The 15,582-nt window shown below is 49.9% G+C and overlaps 1 protein-coding gene across 1 annotated transcript in view; it reads right to left on the bottom strand.

Moving 5' to 3' along the window:
• The window catches only part of HTT (huntingtin), a 147,512-nt gene that overhangs the window by 79,593 nt on the left and 52,337 nt on the right, over window positions 1-15,582 (bottom strand). Inside the window, exons 17-27 of the mRNA XM_042937033.1 lie at window positions 15,292-15,450; window positions 15,104-15,201; window positions 14,154-14,293; window positions 13,136-13,199; window positions 12,787-12,887; window positions 9,789-9,935; window positions 7,912-8,032; window positions 6,402-6,478; window positions 4,762-4,913; window positions 3,552-3,754; window positions 1,078-1,204 (exon numbers count right to left, since the gene is read on the bottom strand). Of these exons, the coding sequence (XP_042792967.1) occupies window positions 1,078-1,204; window positions 3,552-3,754; window positions 4,762-4,913; window positions 6,402-6,478; window positions 7,912-8,032; window positions 9,789-9,935; window positions 12,787-12,887; window positions 13,136-13,199; window positions 14,154-14,293; window positions 15,104-15,201; window positions 15,292-15,450 (1,389 nt within the window). The remainder of the gene's footprint in view (window positions 1-1,077; window positions 1,205-3,551; window positions 3,755-4,761; window positions 4,914-6,401; window positions 6,479-7,911; window positions 8,033-9,788; window positions 9,936-12,786; window positions 12,888-13,135; window positions 13,200-14,153; window positions 14,294-15,103; window positions 15,202-15,291; window positions 15,451-15,582) is intronic.

The following is a 15,582-nucleotide window of genomic DNA, read 5'->3' on the forward strand; positions in this document are numbered from 1 at the left end:
ACACAACTGCCAGGAGCCTGAGGCTCCCTGAGGCTCCCAGCGCACAAGGGCGCTGAGCCCTGGCCGGTGCAGGTCACGGGCCCTGGAAGCAACCAACGTGCTTAAACGCTGTAAAGAGCATACATATTATCATGAAATGGACATGAAATATTAAGATGCCAAGCACTATATGGAAACTATACTACTCGAGTTTGAAAGATCTTCAACTTGGAGCCCTTAGTTGATTTAATCCACCAGAAAGAGTATCGGCGACATACTGGTAACTCTACATTTGTAAAGTTCTGAAGCTTTTAAAGCTGGCAAATCCTCCTGCGTCCTATAGTGAATCCCTAGAAAAGAGCAGCTTTTAAAAAGCCTTCCCGTAAACACTCTGTAAGCAAATCGACTAGGAGACCACAACTGTGCAGGCACCGTGAGGCAGTGTGCGGACAGGTTTGATGGGAGCGGGACAGGACGGGTCGCCCTGGCTCCCCAGCCCACAGCGGCTGCCTGGTCGGTGGAAACCGCAAGGTTCCACCGAAACCGTGGCCCCTTCTGTCCTGAGACCGTCCCGGGTCTAGAAGCTGCTCCGCGATCTGAGCTTTTGGGTCCCGTTCACTCACATGACTGAACCCTACTGCAGTGCGCCCAAATGTAAACCTGCCACTTCCAACTGGAGAGGGCCTCGCATGTCAGAACCAAGTATTTCATCCGCTAGCTCTGCTCCCAGCCGTCTACGCCGCCTCCCCGACTCAAACTCGGGTCTCTTCCACTCTCTTCTGCAGGGAGAAGTGGGATGGGGAGGACAGCAGGCAGGGCTCCTTGCTAGGGGCCCGATGCCCGCAGACCTCTGTGGCCACACACTGGCAAGTGACCCTAAGAGGCACTCAAGACCAGAACACGGTCTGGACACAGTCAGGGATATTTATGATATTCCACATCTGAACCCACCCTGAGGAAACTCTTCCTCCGGCTCCACTGCCATGTAGTTTACTTCCAAAAAATGCCAAGTTGTCACATTAGCTTCGGCACGAACATAAGCACAGTCCTGGCTTTGGATGACACACACCATGTCCCCTGCCCGCTAACGCTTCATACCTGGACTGGCTTCGCTGCCTTTCTTGGGGCTCAAGGGCGCAGAGGCCTGCTCTCCCGGCTCTTTCTCCTTTCCCTTCCGGCGGATCGGACTTAGAGAAGGAGGGTTCGTTAGGGACGGCAGGGCTGCCTGCAACAAAAACCAGAGTCTGTGAAGGAAGTAGAACCAGCACGCAAACTGAAACTCGCAGATGTGGTTTCCCATTCCCAGAGCAGAGCAAGCAACCCAGGCAATCTGGTTTTTCTCGGAATCCTCATTTATGGAGCTCACACGCGGTACGTGTACCAGCTACACTAACCCACACAACCACCACACGTGGCGGGGATTGACCCAGAACTTCTTCACAGGTGGACCGTGAATGGGGTCAGGCGGGGCCCACCCATCACCTCCAGTGGCAACCAGCGCACTCCGTGGGAGCCAGGACAGGAAAAAGGGTACGAAGCAACGTTCTGAACCCATTTTCAAATGATGAAACGAGCTCAGAGGTGAAGGAACGTATTCAACGTCAAGGCTAATGAGCAGCAGAGCTAGGGGTCCACTGGACAGAGACAGAACTGCAGGAGACACATAGTGGGCACTGGGCCTCAGCTCTGCTTCTCTCCCCACAACGTCAGGGAAGCGGACGGAGTGTGGCAAAAGCTGCCATCAGGAGCGCAGACCGACGAGACATGGACCACACAGTCCCTTCCCATGACGTGTCCGCCGCGGGCAGGTCCACAGAAACAGCGAGTAGGTGGTGGCTGCCTGGAGCTGGTGGGGGCACGAGAGGTTGGGGGTGAGAGCTAAAGGTATGTATCGTGTTCCTTTCTGGACTCTACACTGGTGGTGGTGATGGCCCAGTGGCTCTGGGCGTACTAAAACAACCCAAATCCTACACTGTAAGCAGAAGGATTGTATGGCATACGAATTATGCTGGAGTTGCAGGGTGTATTCATTAACATGTGGTCTCAACAAGAAGAAAAAGAAGAAAAAGAAGAAAAGAGGCTATAGCAGTACTCCATCAGGTCACCAGTTTGCACCAGAATAGTGGCAGTGAACACACAGAGAAGTGTGTATGTACGTGTGCACCTATACGGGTATGTGTGCATTTGTGTGTGTGTACATGTACGTGCATGTGTGCACATGTATACGGGTTTTTGTAAGATATTCAGTAGGGAAAACACAGGACTTGATGAAACAAGGAGCTATGATGACCGCCACGTTTGCAGCTGACAAAGCACAAAGTGAGGGGAGCACGGCGGGCACGGGCAGGGGCGAGGCTCAGCAGCTCAGATCCAGAGCACGCCTGAGGTCTGCGAGCCATCCAAGGAGATGCATGGCGCGTCCCTGGACTGACACCCCAAAGACACACCTGGGGTCTCTGACGTTTAAATACCAACGGTAAGAGCAGGACTGACCACCTTGAGCTGCCCCGTCCCGTAAAGGAGCCATTATCTACACGTGGCCATTTAATGACAAACAAAATTAGAAGTTCAGTTCCTCAGTTGCGCTAGCCACTTTTCAAGTGATCAGTCACCACGTGTGGTTGGTGGCTACTGTCATGGCTGGCCTAGACGTCAATGTTCCCACCATTACAGAGAGTTGTACTGGACAGAACTGGCCCAGGAAATATCAAGAGAGGCCAACCTAGGACAGAGCCTGGAGATCATCAGTGGTGGGCAGAGAGGTGAAACCAGGAGAGGGCCCGGCGAGCAGACTGGTTGGAGAAAAACAAGAGACAAAACCCGGAGACCAGCAGGAATGACTGTTTCAGGACCTGCGTGGCGGTACCGAGTGATACACAGGAGAAGACAGGACCCGAGAGGTACCCACGAGACCCAAGGACCAATCTTGGCAGGGAGAGTTGCCATGGAGAGTGGTGGCCGAAAGCCGACCCCCTGAAGTTTGGGGAATCGATGGCTGCAGCCACAGGAAGCCCTAAGGTGTTAAGTGGGGAGACGGCACTCTTCAGAAAGGTTCGTACTGATGAGGAGACCAAGCGGCAGTCGAAGCAGAATGTGAAGTTAGAGGAGTTTTTTCAAGATGGAAGCAACCTGAGATAGAGGACACAGGAGTGTGCGAATAATCGGATATAATTATAAGTGAGCTCATCTACCTTATTCACTGTGCAATTTACCACTTGGGAAGCTGATTTGATAGAACTACACTTCACAGAAGAGCGATCTGCCAACATTCCAGGAGACAGCAGATGAGTTAGCTACCTAATAAGCCAGCAACTTCCTTATGAGCTTTCTTGGCTAATGCTGAAAGCCAAGAATAAAGATAGCTTTCCCCTCAGAGACGACAGTAACCGATGACGGTACCAAAAGAGCTATAAATTGGTTGACATATTATGGCGTTAAATCCAATGTCACCATATGAGCGGTTTTGTTCATTTCAAGTAAAAAAGAGTATGGAAGGGACAGATGAGTCACGAAGGCATGTCTGACACCCACGACGTCACCCTGTGCTAAACGGCGGCCGAGTCCAAAGTTACCTTTATTGCCGGTCCAGGAGCCACATCGTCCAGCACGTGTGCGCAGATATTAATCACCTTCAGCAGGTGGGAGAAGAGCTGCTCCACCATGGGCACCAGGGTCCGGTCACCCAGAGCCGGCCAGACCTCTTCCTGCTTGGCGGCTGCTGGGTTGGCCTCTTCCTCAGAGGTCCACGAACTTCTCAGAGACCTGGGGGCACTGGCTGTGATGCGGCACAACGTGGGGGAAAGGAATGAGGAGGCAAGTCATTTAGACCCATCCACTCTGACTCTGCTGGACATCTCCAGCCGGTGGACCTTCCTAACATCACCACAGTACGTACGCCCAGTCAGGACGTGCCAATCACCCCAGGCGCCCCGGATCTTTTCAACCCCAATCGAACCGGGGGCCGAGGCCTGCTGATCCTGCCCCCTGCACCCTCTTCCAGCCAGCCCACCACCATTTATCCCGTTCAGACTCTCTCACCTCGACTACGACGTGAGCCTCCTAAGCGGGTTTCCCTACCTTCTCCTCCAAGCCACACTGAAGCCGCTGAGGGACCGGACCGTGCAAATGCACCAGCCCCACTGCCAGCCCCTCCATGAGGCTCTGCCATGACGTCGCACAGCAAATAGGACGTCATACTTAAGGAGCACTTAGCGAGGCGGCCCACCTGTCAAGTTCAGTGGCCTTCCTTCCTTACATCCTCCCTGTCAGTCCTCATCTCACCTAACATCCCAAACTGCTTGCAGTCCTCACACGTCACAAATTTTTTTGTGTCTCTATGCCTTCAAATAGGCTACGCCCTCCGCCTGGTGTTTAAAGAGAGCGATGATGGCCACTCTGGGCAGCCACTGTACTTAGTTTACGTGCGTCACCCGCTGAATCCACACGTGACTTGTGAACGGAGCCCACACACCGCCCTTCTTACAGCCGTGGTGCCTGGGACTGTGCCTGGCACATGGTGCCCACTAAAATGAAATTAGGAACAGGTTTACCTGTGGCTGAGGGGCTGGGCAGGAAAAGGGCTCCCTTAAAACAGTCGGCCCAGAACAGATGCCTATAGCTCACATCCACGCATGCTGCTGACGTCGGGACCTCTGACGAAGGGCTGGAGCCATCCTGGCGACGGCCTCACGATATTCTCCTTCGCGTGCGCACCACCCCATCCCTCAAAAAGAAACCTACAGCTCTGGACCCGAAGCCCCTGCTCCACCTCCGAGCCACTACCTGCGAGCAGGTTTCCGGCCAGCACCAGTGCATCCTGGTGCGCTGCGAGGTCCAGCGGGAACCAAGCTGACGAGAGCAAGGTGAGGATGACCGTGGCCATGCCAACAGTACAGCTCTTCCTGGACTCACCGGACACGCTCAGCGGGGGTGCCCTGGAAGCCAACACGGGCAGGTCAGATGACAAAAGCTGTAAAGCAGTCTTGCCTTCTCCCGTGAACCACGAAGGCCTATCACCGTACGCTTTGTACCAGCTCACAAAGCGATTTTACTATTGTTAACTAACACCCTTCCTGCACATACACCTCAGCTCCACAAAAGTCAGAGAAATGAAACCAGGTAGCACATCTGATTAAAACTACTGACACTGCTTACTTTTATAACTTTTTAACTTTCTTCGAATTTTGACTTAGCGTATTTTACTCCAATGCCAAAGTAGCCCAGAGTCAGGTCAGGCACTGGATCTATGACCAGAAACCACAGCTGCTCAGTAACTACCTGTGGACAGAGGGAAGCAATCATTCTAGACCGGAGGATGCAATCCATCCACTCCAAGCAAATGTTAGCTGGTCATAGGCTGACACAGACACAAATCTGCAGGTTTACTTTAACGAGGGATGGTGAGGGGCGCCTGGGTGGCTCAGTCGGTTGAGCATCCAACTTCGGCTCAGGTCATGACCTCGCGGTTCGTGGGTTTCAGCCCCGCGTTAGGCTCTGTGCTGACAGCTCAGAGGCTAGATAGAGCCTGTTTCAGATTCTGTGTCTTTCTCTCTGTCCCTCCTCCGCTCACACACTCACTCTCTCAAAATAAATAAATAGACACTAAAAAAAGATTTTTTTTTTTTTTAAACTGATGGTGAGCCCTGGGGCATCTGGGTGGCTCAGTCGGTTAAGCGTCCGACGACAGCTCAGGTCATGATCTCAGAGTTCTTGAGTTCGAGCCCCGCGTCGGGCTCTGTGCCGACAGCTCCGAGCCTGGAGCCTGTTTCAGATTCTGTGACTCCCTCTCTCTCTCTGCTCCTCCCCTGTTCACGCTCTGTCTCTCTCTCAAAAATAAACATTGAAAAAAAAAAAACCGATGGTGAGTCCCAAAATTTTTCTCAGTCATTGGTACACACGGTAAAAGCTTATTTCTTAGTGTCACAGGAGACTTGAAATTATTTCACAGATGCTATTAGGGCCATCTCCTGGAAGAAAATCATTTTTAAATGACAAGTGCTAATATAAGTACGAGTTCCTAAATTACACACTGTAGCTCATCATGATTTTGAATGATAGGTCATATTATTTGGTTTCAAACAAAAAATGTTTCCAAATTTCTAATACACAGCGAAGACTTTTGGAGAGAAGCCAATTAGAGACGTCTTGCCAACATATGTGAATTCCCTACAATGAATCTACAAGTCACACCCTGAAATCCCCCAAAGCACTGACAAGTGGGCGACTGACACCCACGGGAGTCACAGCGAATTCGGATCTTTAGGAGCTCTGTCACTAGCTAAAAGGGCAGAGCCCAGCATTCTGCTGGGTATTTTTCCAAAAGGTCAAACTGATACAAGATTTAAGAAAGAAACAAGGAGATCCCAGTAACGATGTCTGGATCACGTAAGTGAAGACAGCCACATGCTGAGAACAATACATACCCACAGTGCCAGCCTAAACTCCAAACGCAGACTGGAAAGGCAGTGGAAAGAAGACACAAAGCCTCGCAGCATCCGAACTGAAGAAGGAAAAGACAGGAAAATCACACCCACGCACCGAAAAGTGTTTATCAAACTGACCCTCCTTTTACCCTTTACAGAAAGTACAAACAATGAAAACAGAATTGAGATGTGTGTCTCACGATATGTGTCCTACCAGGGGACTGATTCGTCCTTCAAGGGCAGAACTGGACAAGTGAGACACAGGCGCTAAGGAGGGACCGTTCTATGCCGTGACGGGAGGCCGGCAGCCGGCACAGCCCTTCTGCTCACAGTGGCAATGGCCCCACGCCCTCCCCATGCCCTGGTCTGCTCCGTGCTGGAGGGAGCTCACTGATGTCCACCTCCTGACCAGGCCGCAAAAGGCACAGGACAGGGACCCTCTCTGTGTTTACATCCCAAGCCTAGAAGAGTGCCCGACACATGGAAGCCACAATAAATACAAATAAATGAAGCTTATGATAACTTTAAACAAATCCAGGGAAGACCAAACTACAAAGAGGCCAAACAATATTAAGGCTTAAAAGGCACTATATACTTATCAAGACAACCCAATCATAATTGTTGGGATTTTTCTACAATATGCAAGTATTTCTTCTGCCACATAAAATAAATGACGGGGGAAACAGCAAATTAACGCAACTTTGTATGATATCCTCTATTCCTGATTATGAAAGTCACCCTTGTTCATTTTAGGAAATTTATAAGTATCTGATAAAATATGAAACAAAAATCGTAGTCCTAAAATCCACTTTGGCCATTTTCTGCCAGTCGTTTTGTATGTATGTATGTATGTATGTATGTATGAGAAACGTACATGTGTGAATACGACTTTTCCCAACAGAGATCGGACTGTACATAATCACACGTGGCCTTTGGTCTCTCTATTGTAACCCAGATTCCGTCTCTCTACAGAATGAAAAACTCTCCAAAGCACCACGATGACAGGTGTGTGAACCTTCTGCTGCACATACAGATCTCCGTCATAATCGGAATGGGGTCACCCTTGCACTCTTGGATGCAACGGCTCTTTTCCACGTCAGTGTCGCAAACGACGACACGTGTAATTACACCACACAGAAACCTTTGCTGGTATGTCTGCTTCTTCCCCGTAGCGCCCATCACACACTCACCGAGTCCGTTACATCAGAGGCAGTTTGAACTTCTGACCCGTTACCAACCCGGATTATGGGAGTGTTTATTCTCATTCTCATGTCTTCCTACACTGGCTGAATTTTTTGACAATGAGCACGTGTTACTTTCATCATCAGAAACAAAATGGCTGTTCGCACGCCCACTCCAATAAGCCCAGACTCTGCTCCCTGGGACACAAGTCCTAGGGAATAAGCCCCACACAGAAGACCTCGAACGCAAGCACCTCCCGTCACCATTAAAAACCAACTGCACAAACCACCCACAATCAATCTCGAGAACACCGACCCAGGGGACTTACTGTAAGTGCTCGGGTGGTCGACGTGACCAGCTCGTGGGAAACTGCCGCAATGACTCTCGAGAGGTTATTTTCCACAGTGACGTCTGTCATGCTCGGCAGTAGGTTATAGCCTCTGTATATTCTAAGAAGAAAAACACGGAAACACGGAGACTTCAAATCTACCACTAAAGCTTACGGTAGTTTCAAAATGCAAATGGCATTTCAAAGTTTAAGATTAAAGCCTCTAGGAAGTTACAGCAGTCCTGACTCTGAGGTGAACGAGAGGCTAGACACACACCCGGTCACTACGATCCCTACCCTCCTGCGGCCACCCCATTGCAGCGCTCCCCCCCACCACAGCCTCGCCTGAAATCTCCCCACCTGCCAAAAGCACCCATTTTTCAAACTCCGAAGTTGGAAGAAATCCTTCTGGAAGCTACCCTGATTCCAGGAAAGAAGAAAGCATTCTCCCCAGTGCAGGAGCACCGCGGACTCTCCGTCACCCCCCTCCTGGCACATGGACTTCAACCCTCCGTGAAGCTACGTGCAGGCCGTCCGCCCCCTGCCCTACCAGCGGGGCCCCCGCAGGACTAGTGCTGGATTCGCTTCTGAATCCCTCGGGGTCCTCAGGTCCCAGAAATGAATCTCAGGAGAATAGTTCTTTTCTCTTCTCCCATAAATTCCCCAACGGCAGGCGGCAAAGTCACGGGCAGCCACCACGGCCACCACAGCCACCTCGCCGAGGCCGGAGGCGGGAGGGGGAGATTCGGGGCCGCGGCCAGTAACCGGTGCCCAGGCAATGTGCCACTCCTCCCTGCTGGCACTGAAATCGTCACTTTCTGAAATGACCCTCTGAAACGGCAGGTTACCCAAGGTTTGTTCAGCCCCTGACGACCAGATACTCACATGTGGCTTTTGTTTCTTCTGTTAAAGGAATATTTACCCTGAATAAATTGTCTCTCTTTTCAGAGAGAAGAAAATGCCACTTCTTAGGGTAAAAAAAAAAAAAAAAAAAAAAAGCGGGTGGGGGGCAGAGGGGCGAGGGATTTCTCTGAGAAAATTATTTTCGTGTGTTTTTCTAAAGCAATCTTTACATGAGGAGAGAAAATATCTAGTTAGGAACGGCTTCAAAATCCGACAAGCCGAGTTTCAAATTCAGAGCAAACTTCTCCGCTTTGACGCCACTTAGTCCAAGCTTTTTAGAAACTGCCGCTAACAGGAGAGTCACAAACAAAGCTCATGTTTCAAATAGCATTTAAAACCGAGCGTTAAAACGGCATGACGTCTCTCCTCGTATCGCTTCTGCAGGCGTCTGTGCAGACTCAGCCTCTAAGGAACCCTCACTCCCTGGGAGCGGTTCGGCTCTGGTGGCTTCCTCCGTCCCTGCCGCTGACCCGAGACCAGCTGGGGGGCCGTGGGCACCACCCGCGGGGCGTGCCGGAGCTCGCACGATAAACGTGACGGTGATCGCTGCAGACCGCCCAACTGCCGCTGCCACTCTGTAACCGCCAGGTCGCCTCAAAACGAGGGGCCTGACAACCGAGCTGGACTCCGCACCAGCAGCGCAAGTTAACTGAGGAAACTTAACGGACAAGTTTTTAGCTGAGACCCAGCCCAGGAGTCACACACGAAAATACACTTCTTGGTACGTGGCTGGTAACGAATGGATCACAAGATGTCTGATGTCGCCACCGCGACGGTGGCAGAGTTTATCAAGTGAAGAGGCGTGACGGCACATCCCGAACAGAGAACTATCCCACCGAAGGAGACCACCTACTCGAACACTCTCACCTAAAGCTTCTTCTCTAGAACACACGTTAGAGACTAAAGCCCAAAAGAGAGGCATCGGGAAAGGGCACCTCCTCCCGACGACCTCAGGACGCACCCGGCTCATGTACCTGGTTATGGTGCTGACGGAGAAGTGAGATGGGGGCTGAGTCTCGTGCATGAGAAGTTTCAGGTAAACGCTGCTTTGGTCTCTTGCCACAGCCACCACTGGGTCGGCTTGTCCTTGGTCACATTTATAAAACAGCTTCGGGACAAGCCTAACATAAAAGTAAGGTTTATTTACTTAAGAAAAGTATCTGAAACTCACCTGGGATTCATCACCCTTCTCCATCAAGGTGGTTAAGCCTGAAACACGGTCTACCCACAGACCACCACCTCCCTTTTTCAGGGTGGCATTCCAGCACGCCAGAACAGGGGGTTCCAATCACAGGACCGATCACCCCCACACAAATCACACCAACTCTGAAATAACTAGGTGCTGTACTTCCTTTTTGTCTGTACCTTTCTCTACATACAATAAAATGCTCTGATTTAAAGTTCTCTTTCGGGGGCGCCTGGATGGCTCAATGGGTTAACCATCTGACTCTTGACTTCAGCTCAGGTCATGATCTCAGAGTCGTGGGATCGAGCTCCATGCTGGGCATGGAGACTGCTTATAAGTTTCTCTCTCCCCTTCTGCCCTTCTCCCACTCCCACGCACGTGCACAGGCCTGCGTGTGCTTTTTCTCAAAAAAATAAATAAAAAATAAAGTTCTCTTTCTAATCATCTTGAGCACTATGAACAAGTACATGAAGCCACCATCCACAGAAAGTACTGAGCAACAGAGCAGATCTGAATGCCAGGGGCTGGCCCCTACGTGCTTTGCAATTCTGCCTGCAAAACTGTCCCACACGTTCCCAGATGGCAAAGCTCCGGCTGAGGTCCCTCACAAATCTAAACTCAACTCAGAAGCACAATACAGAACCATTTCGTAGAAGAACAGAAGGGCTCACTTCTGCCACTGACACTCCGTGTGCATTTTACACGAACGTACTCACACACTCATGGACGTGGCTCATAACTTATAGAAACAACTAGTTTATCACATTGGTTTGCAAACCCCAGTATCCTTAATTAAGGTCACTCTCCTCCACGGAGACATACTGATAAATACAACTTTCTTCTAAGGTAAAATAAGTGGCTATCATTTACAGGAAATGGTAAAGGCCCAAAATCATTGATTAGGTAAGTCAGACAAACGTAGTTAAGTGCGTGAAAAGGTACATCTCACAAGCAATCAAAGAAATGCAAAGGACGACACTGAAAACAGAAAGTATACACATGAAATTGGAACTGTGGTTTTGAGTGGTTGGATTACAAAGATTTTTATTTCCATTTTAGTATTTTCCCTAAATTTTGTGCAGTAAACTTGTATTACTTAGAAAAGGTAAGGTTTTTTTTCCCCTATTATTATTATTTTTTAACAGAGAGCGAACATGAGCGGGGGAGAGGGGCAGAGGAGGAGAGAGACGGTCTTAAGCAGGCTGCACACGCAGCGTGGAGTCCGACTAGGGGCTCTATCTCACAGCTGTGAGACCGTGACCTGAGCCCAAATCAAGAAACAGGACGCTTAACTGACTGAGCCACCCAGGCATCCCAAAGAGAAGTTATTTTAAAATGAAAAACCAATTTCTGCCTAAACAACTGACACATATTTCACTTTTTGGAAATGTCTGTTTTGGTGGGAAGAATCAGGCATAATCATATTCTGGTCCTAAGAGTACAAACCCAGGTATGTTTCTGGAGAGCAATTTCACAGTAAGTACCAAAACCCATAAAAAATCCACTTCTAGGTGCTGACCCAAAAGAAATGAGAACATATGTCCACACAGAGTCTTGTGGGCAAATGCTCCACCAGCACAATTCATAGTAGTCAAGAAGTGGAAACAACAGCCATCTGGTGAGTGGACGAAGCAGACACGGACGGTGTCATCCACATAAAGGAACAGCGTCCGGCAACACAGGGAACGAACCGCACGTCCGCACTGTGGCATGTATGAGCCTCGAAAACTAAGTGAGAAAAGCCAGGAGCAGAAGTCCACCTACCGTGTGATCCCATTCGTAGGAAATGCCCAGAACAGGAAGTGGATTCGTGCTTGCCTGGGGCTGGGGGGTGGGAGGTGCTGCAAACGGGCACAGGATCTTTGTGGGGTGATGGGAGTGTCCTAACATTGGGGCCGTGGAGGCCGCTGCACGGCTCTGCGGGTTTGCTAGCAATCATTTAATTGTGCACTGAAAATGGGTAAATTTTAAGGGCTATAAAATCATATGTCAGTAAAGCCATGAAAAATTTTAAAAAAACAACACCAAGAAGCCTGGCCTAGTAACTCAATTTCCAGGAATTAATTCTAAGGAAAAAATGTGTACATAAACATTTATGTGCAATAATATTTACTGACCATTACTGTCAAAGAAAACTTAACATTCAACCAAATAATATTTATATAAAAGCTTATCGCAACTCCAGAGTGAATTCTTGGCCACTAAGCAAAATCTCTTTTTTCGAAACGCTGCTGAGAGCCTTCCCTGCTCTCCCACTGTGGGATGTGTCACGCACTTCAGTACAGAAGCACAAGCGCACCGAATCCAGGGTGCTGCCCCCCACAACAGCGGTGCTTACGGTTCCTGTCTCAGAAGTCTGAGGGCAGAAGAGGCTAACAATACAGTAAGTGGAAATGAGCAGCTTACAAAATCACAGGCGTCTGTCTCAAGTTTGAAAAAGAGCCTCCTATGCAGGATATGCATCAAAGTGCTAACAGTGAGCATCTCCAGGGGAGAAGCTAAGGTGACTTGTACTTTCCTCTTTGACTCTTCTCTGTAGCCCAGGCTTCGGACAATGAGAGCGTGTCCCCCTGACGCTAGGAAGCTAGCACTTTTTTCCTGTTCCAGCCTCCCGGTAGACTCCTGCGGGGGTAAATACGACCTGTCCTGATGGTCTCAGAGCGGCTGAAGGTGGGCGCGCACGATCTAGGAACGTGACCTACTCTCTGGACGTTCCGGCTCCCCTCCTCGTACCATTTAGCGCTTTCACCACGAAAGGCAGCAAAGAGCAGACACTCGGTAACTACCTCATCAGTGCAGCTGCGGCAACGTGTCGCACCCTGGGGTCTTCGTCCCCAAGCAAGTAGATGACGACGTCATGGAGCACTCGGTCCTGCAGTTTTAAAAGCTTCAGAGAGAAGGATAAGGAAAACAGGGATGACGTCCGTATTGAACTAAATTCCAGGGAAGGTATTTTGGAAGGCCAGTGAGAAGGGACTCACGATCACCAGCCTTAACCCACACATACAGTCACAACTATCACGATCTAAACTGCAGAATCAGCCTAGAACAGAGAGCGCTCAGGAAAGCCCCCACCCCCGGGAAAGAGCAATTCCTGGAGGTGACAATGTGGCCCCACGAAAACAAACGGCTTACCCCTGTGTAATGATGGGCCCCTCTGTGTAGATTTTCTGCTTTTGCCTCCAAAAAGCTCACCAACCTAACAAAAGAACATTTTTAACGAAATAATTTAGTTACTCAACCAACACCCACTGTCGGCCTGCAAGCCTCCGACAGACGGGACGCTGGAGGCCGGCTCCGGCGTGGGCAGGGAGAGACGGTGCTTCCCGAAGCCCACAGAAGGATGAATGTGTTTAAACAAGTACAATTTATGTTCCACTCATCATTTCACTCAGTAAGAGAGCACTCAGTACACTGTTTTTCTTCAAAATAAATACAAACATCTATTACTGTGAAAGAGTCCACCTGGCCTCAGAGTGAGCTCAAACACCCACCACGGGAGGAGAGCGGGCCGTGGGGATGGGGCCGCTCACCCCTTCCTCTGCGAGGCAGAGGGGAGAGCACGCCCTCATTCCCAGAGGTGTCCTGAGGAAGAAAGGAAATAACCACGGAGGGCACCTAGCTCTGAGCCTGACACATAACAACCACTTTATTACAGTGGCTTGAAAAAGAACCAAACACCTGGATAACATAGAAATTTCCCCTTCTAAAATAAAGCGTTGAAAGAGAAGATCTCAAACCAAACTTCCTCTTCGAAAATGAAAACCTGCAAGGCATCAATCAAGTTGTTCTGTAATCGCAAGGACGTAGAAATAGCCCATGTGACCTACATCCGGTGTGGTGAGGAGTATGTTCCTTTTCCACGAGCGCGCGATTTAAGTATGAGCTCTCTCGTTCCCACCATCCAGAACATTCAGATGACTAAAACTACCAGAAAGATCCACTCCTCTGCCTTATTTTAAAACCCCAGGCACAGGGCAAGCTGAGGAGGAAACAAGCATCAGCAACCCAAGCCGCCAAGACTCCCGACTCACAGGTTACCTGAGAAGCATCACCAATGAGTAACTCAATGAACCGACCCAGCCCTTTCAATTCCTAGCTCAAACTCCCGAGCAGCTTAGGTCTGCTCACCTAATGACCCTGATTCACTCACCTAAAGTCAATCTCTGCGAGCGTCTCCAAAAGCTCTGTCCTCACCAGCCAGTAGGAGCTGTCCCTCAGGCTCAGTACATCGGTGATCAGCTGCAGTCCCAGTTCACTGGAGCTACTGCTGCACAGACTCATGACACAGTGCTGGAGAACAAGGTACAGTCAGGGTCAGTCCCACCTCGTTCGAGGACATCACTCGTCCACAGACCCGCTTCCTCTTCTGACTGCAGCAGGGGGCCGCACGTTTCCCACATCACTCAGAAATGTTTCTAACCCAATGTGTCCCTTTCACACAACTCTGTTTCTCTCTGCCCCCGTTTCTGTCTCTGTCTTGGCCTCTACTCCCAGACGCCACTCTCGTGACCGCTGGTCGGCATGCTAACAGGGAGCCGTGCAGCACAGCAGCACGGCTCCATTCTAAATCAAGGCTCAGAGCCAGGGCTGGTGGGGGACCCACGGCCCTCTGCTAAGGGACCGCGTTCTCCGCCGCCCAACGCGCCAGAACAGCTCCCGTGGCTGCCCCTCCCGCCCCTCCGTGCACACGCGGGCACGTCCACAACACGGGTGCGCGGTGACTCCGGGCCAGAACACAGGTGACCAGGTAACATTACCGCTCACTTTGACTGGGTCTTCTATGGGCCTAAGAGAGCCGTTGGTTGTTTAATCCCACAGGTTTTACACTTAAGGTTAGCGAGATATATTTCTAAAGGGACCCTTAGAAAAGGTACGTTTTTAGCAAATATTCAGTGTTAAAACTTAAACTACACTTAATTGAGCCTTACCTTTACTGGTAATGTTATCTTTCTACAGCTGAGTGGTGAACACATACACGTCTATTATTGTTTACACCTTTAGGATGTCTGGAAATATTCAGTATTAAGCCCGATTTCAATTATAACAATGGTAAAATTTCCACTGATCAAAGAATTGATTTCTGTAAAAGATCATGCTTACCCTCACAGCTGTGCAGGCCAACTTGCAAGTGACAGAAGATTCATCCTTCAAAGTTTTCCGCAGCAAAGGAATGCAGTCCTCCAGAGAAAATGTATTTCCTGACCAAAAGAGCAAACGGGAAACGTCTTTATGTAAACTTGAGCCTGAGAGTTCTATCTAGAAAATACCCCGAAAACTCCGAACATTACCTGTCAGAGCTCTAACAGTGCCCATCCAGTCTCCCACTTGGAAGCGGGACCTGCTCAGGGTGGAGGAGATGAGGGTCCCACAGAGAACGGCCGTGGCTCCTCTGACCTGGGGGTCTCCATGATCGATGTAGTTCAGGATGTCTGACACATATGGCTCCTCTGCAGAGAGAAAGTGCCCAGCCACTGTGCAGGCCCCGACCGTCAATTTTCTAACTCAGAATAAAAGCTTAATTCTTAGGAAAGAAAAAAAAAGGGGGGGGGGGCGATCCAAATCTAGAAAAGACTTGAATA

The sequence above is a fragment of the Panthera leo genome, chromosome B1, assembly GCF_018350215.1.
Source record: "Panthera leo isolate Ple1 chromosome B1, P.leo_Ple1_pat1.1, whole genome shotgun sequence".
NCBI lineage: Eukaryota > Metazoa > Chordata > Mammalia > Carnivora > Felidae > Panthera > Panthera leo.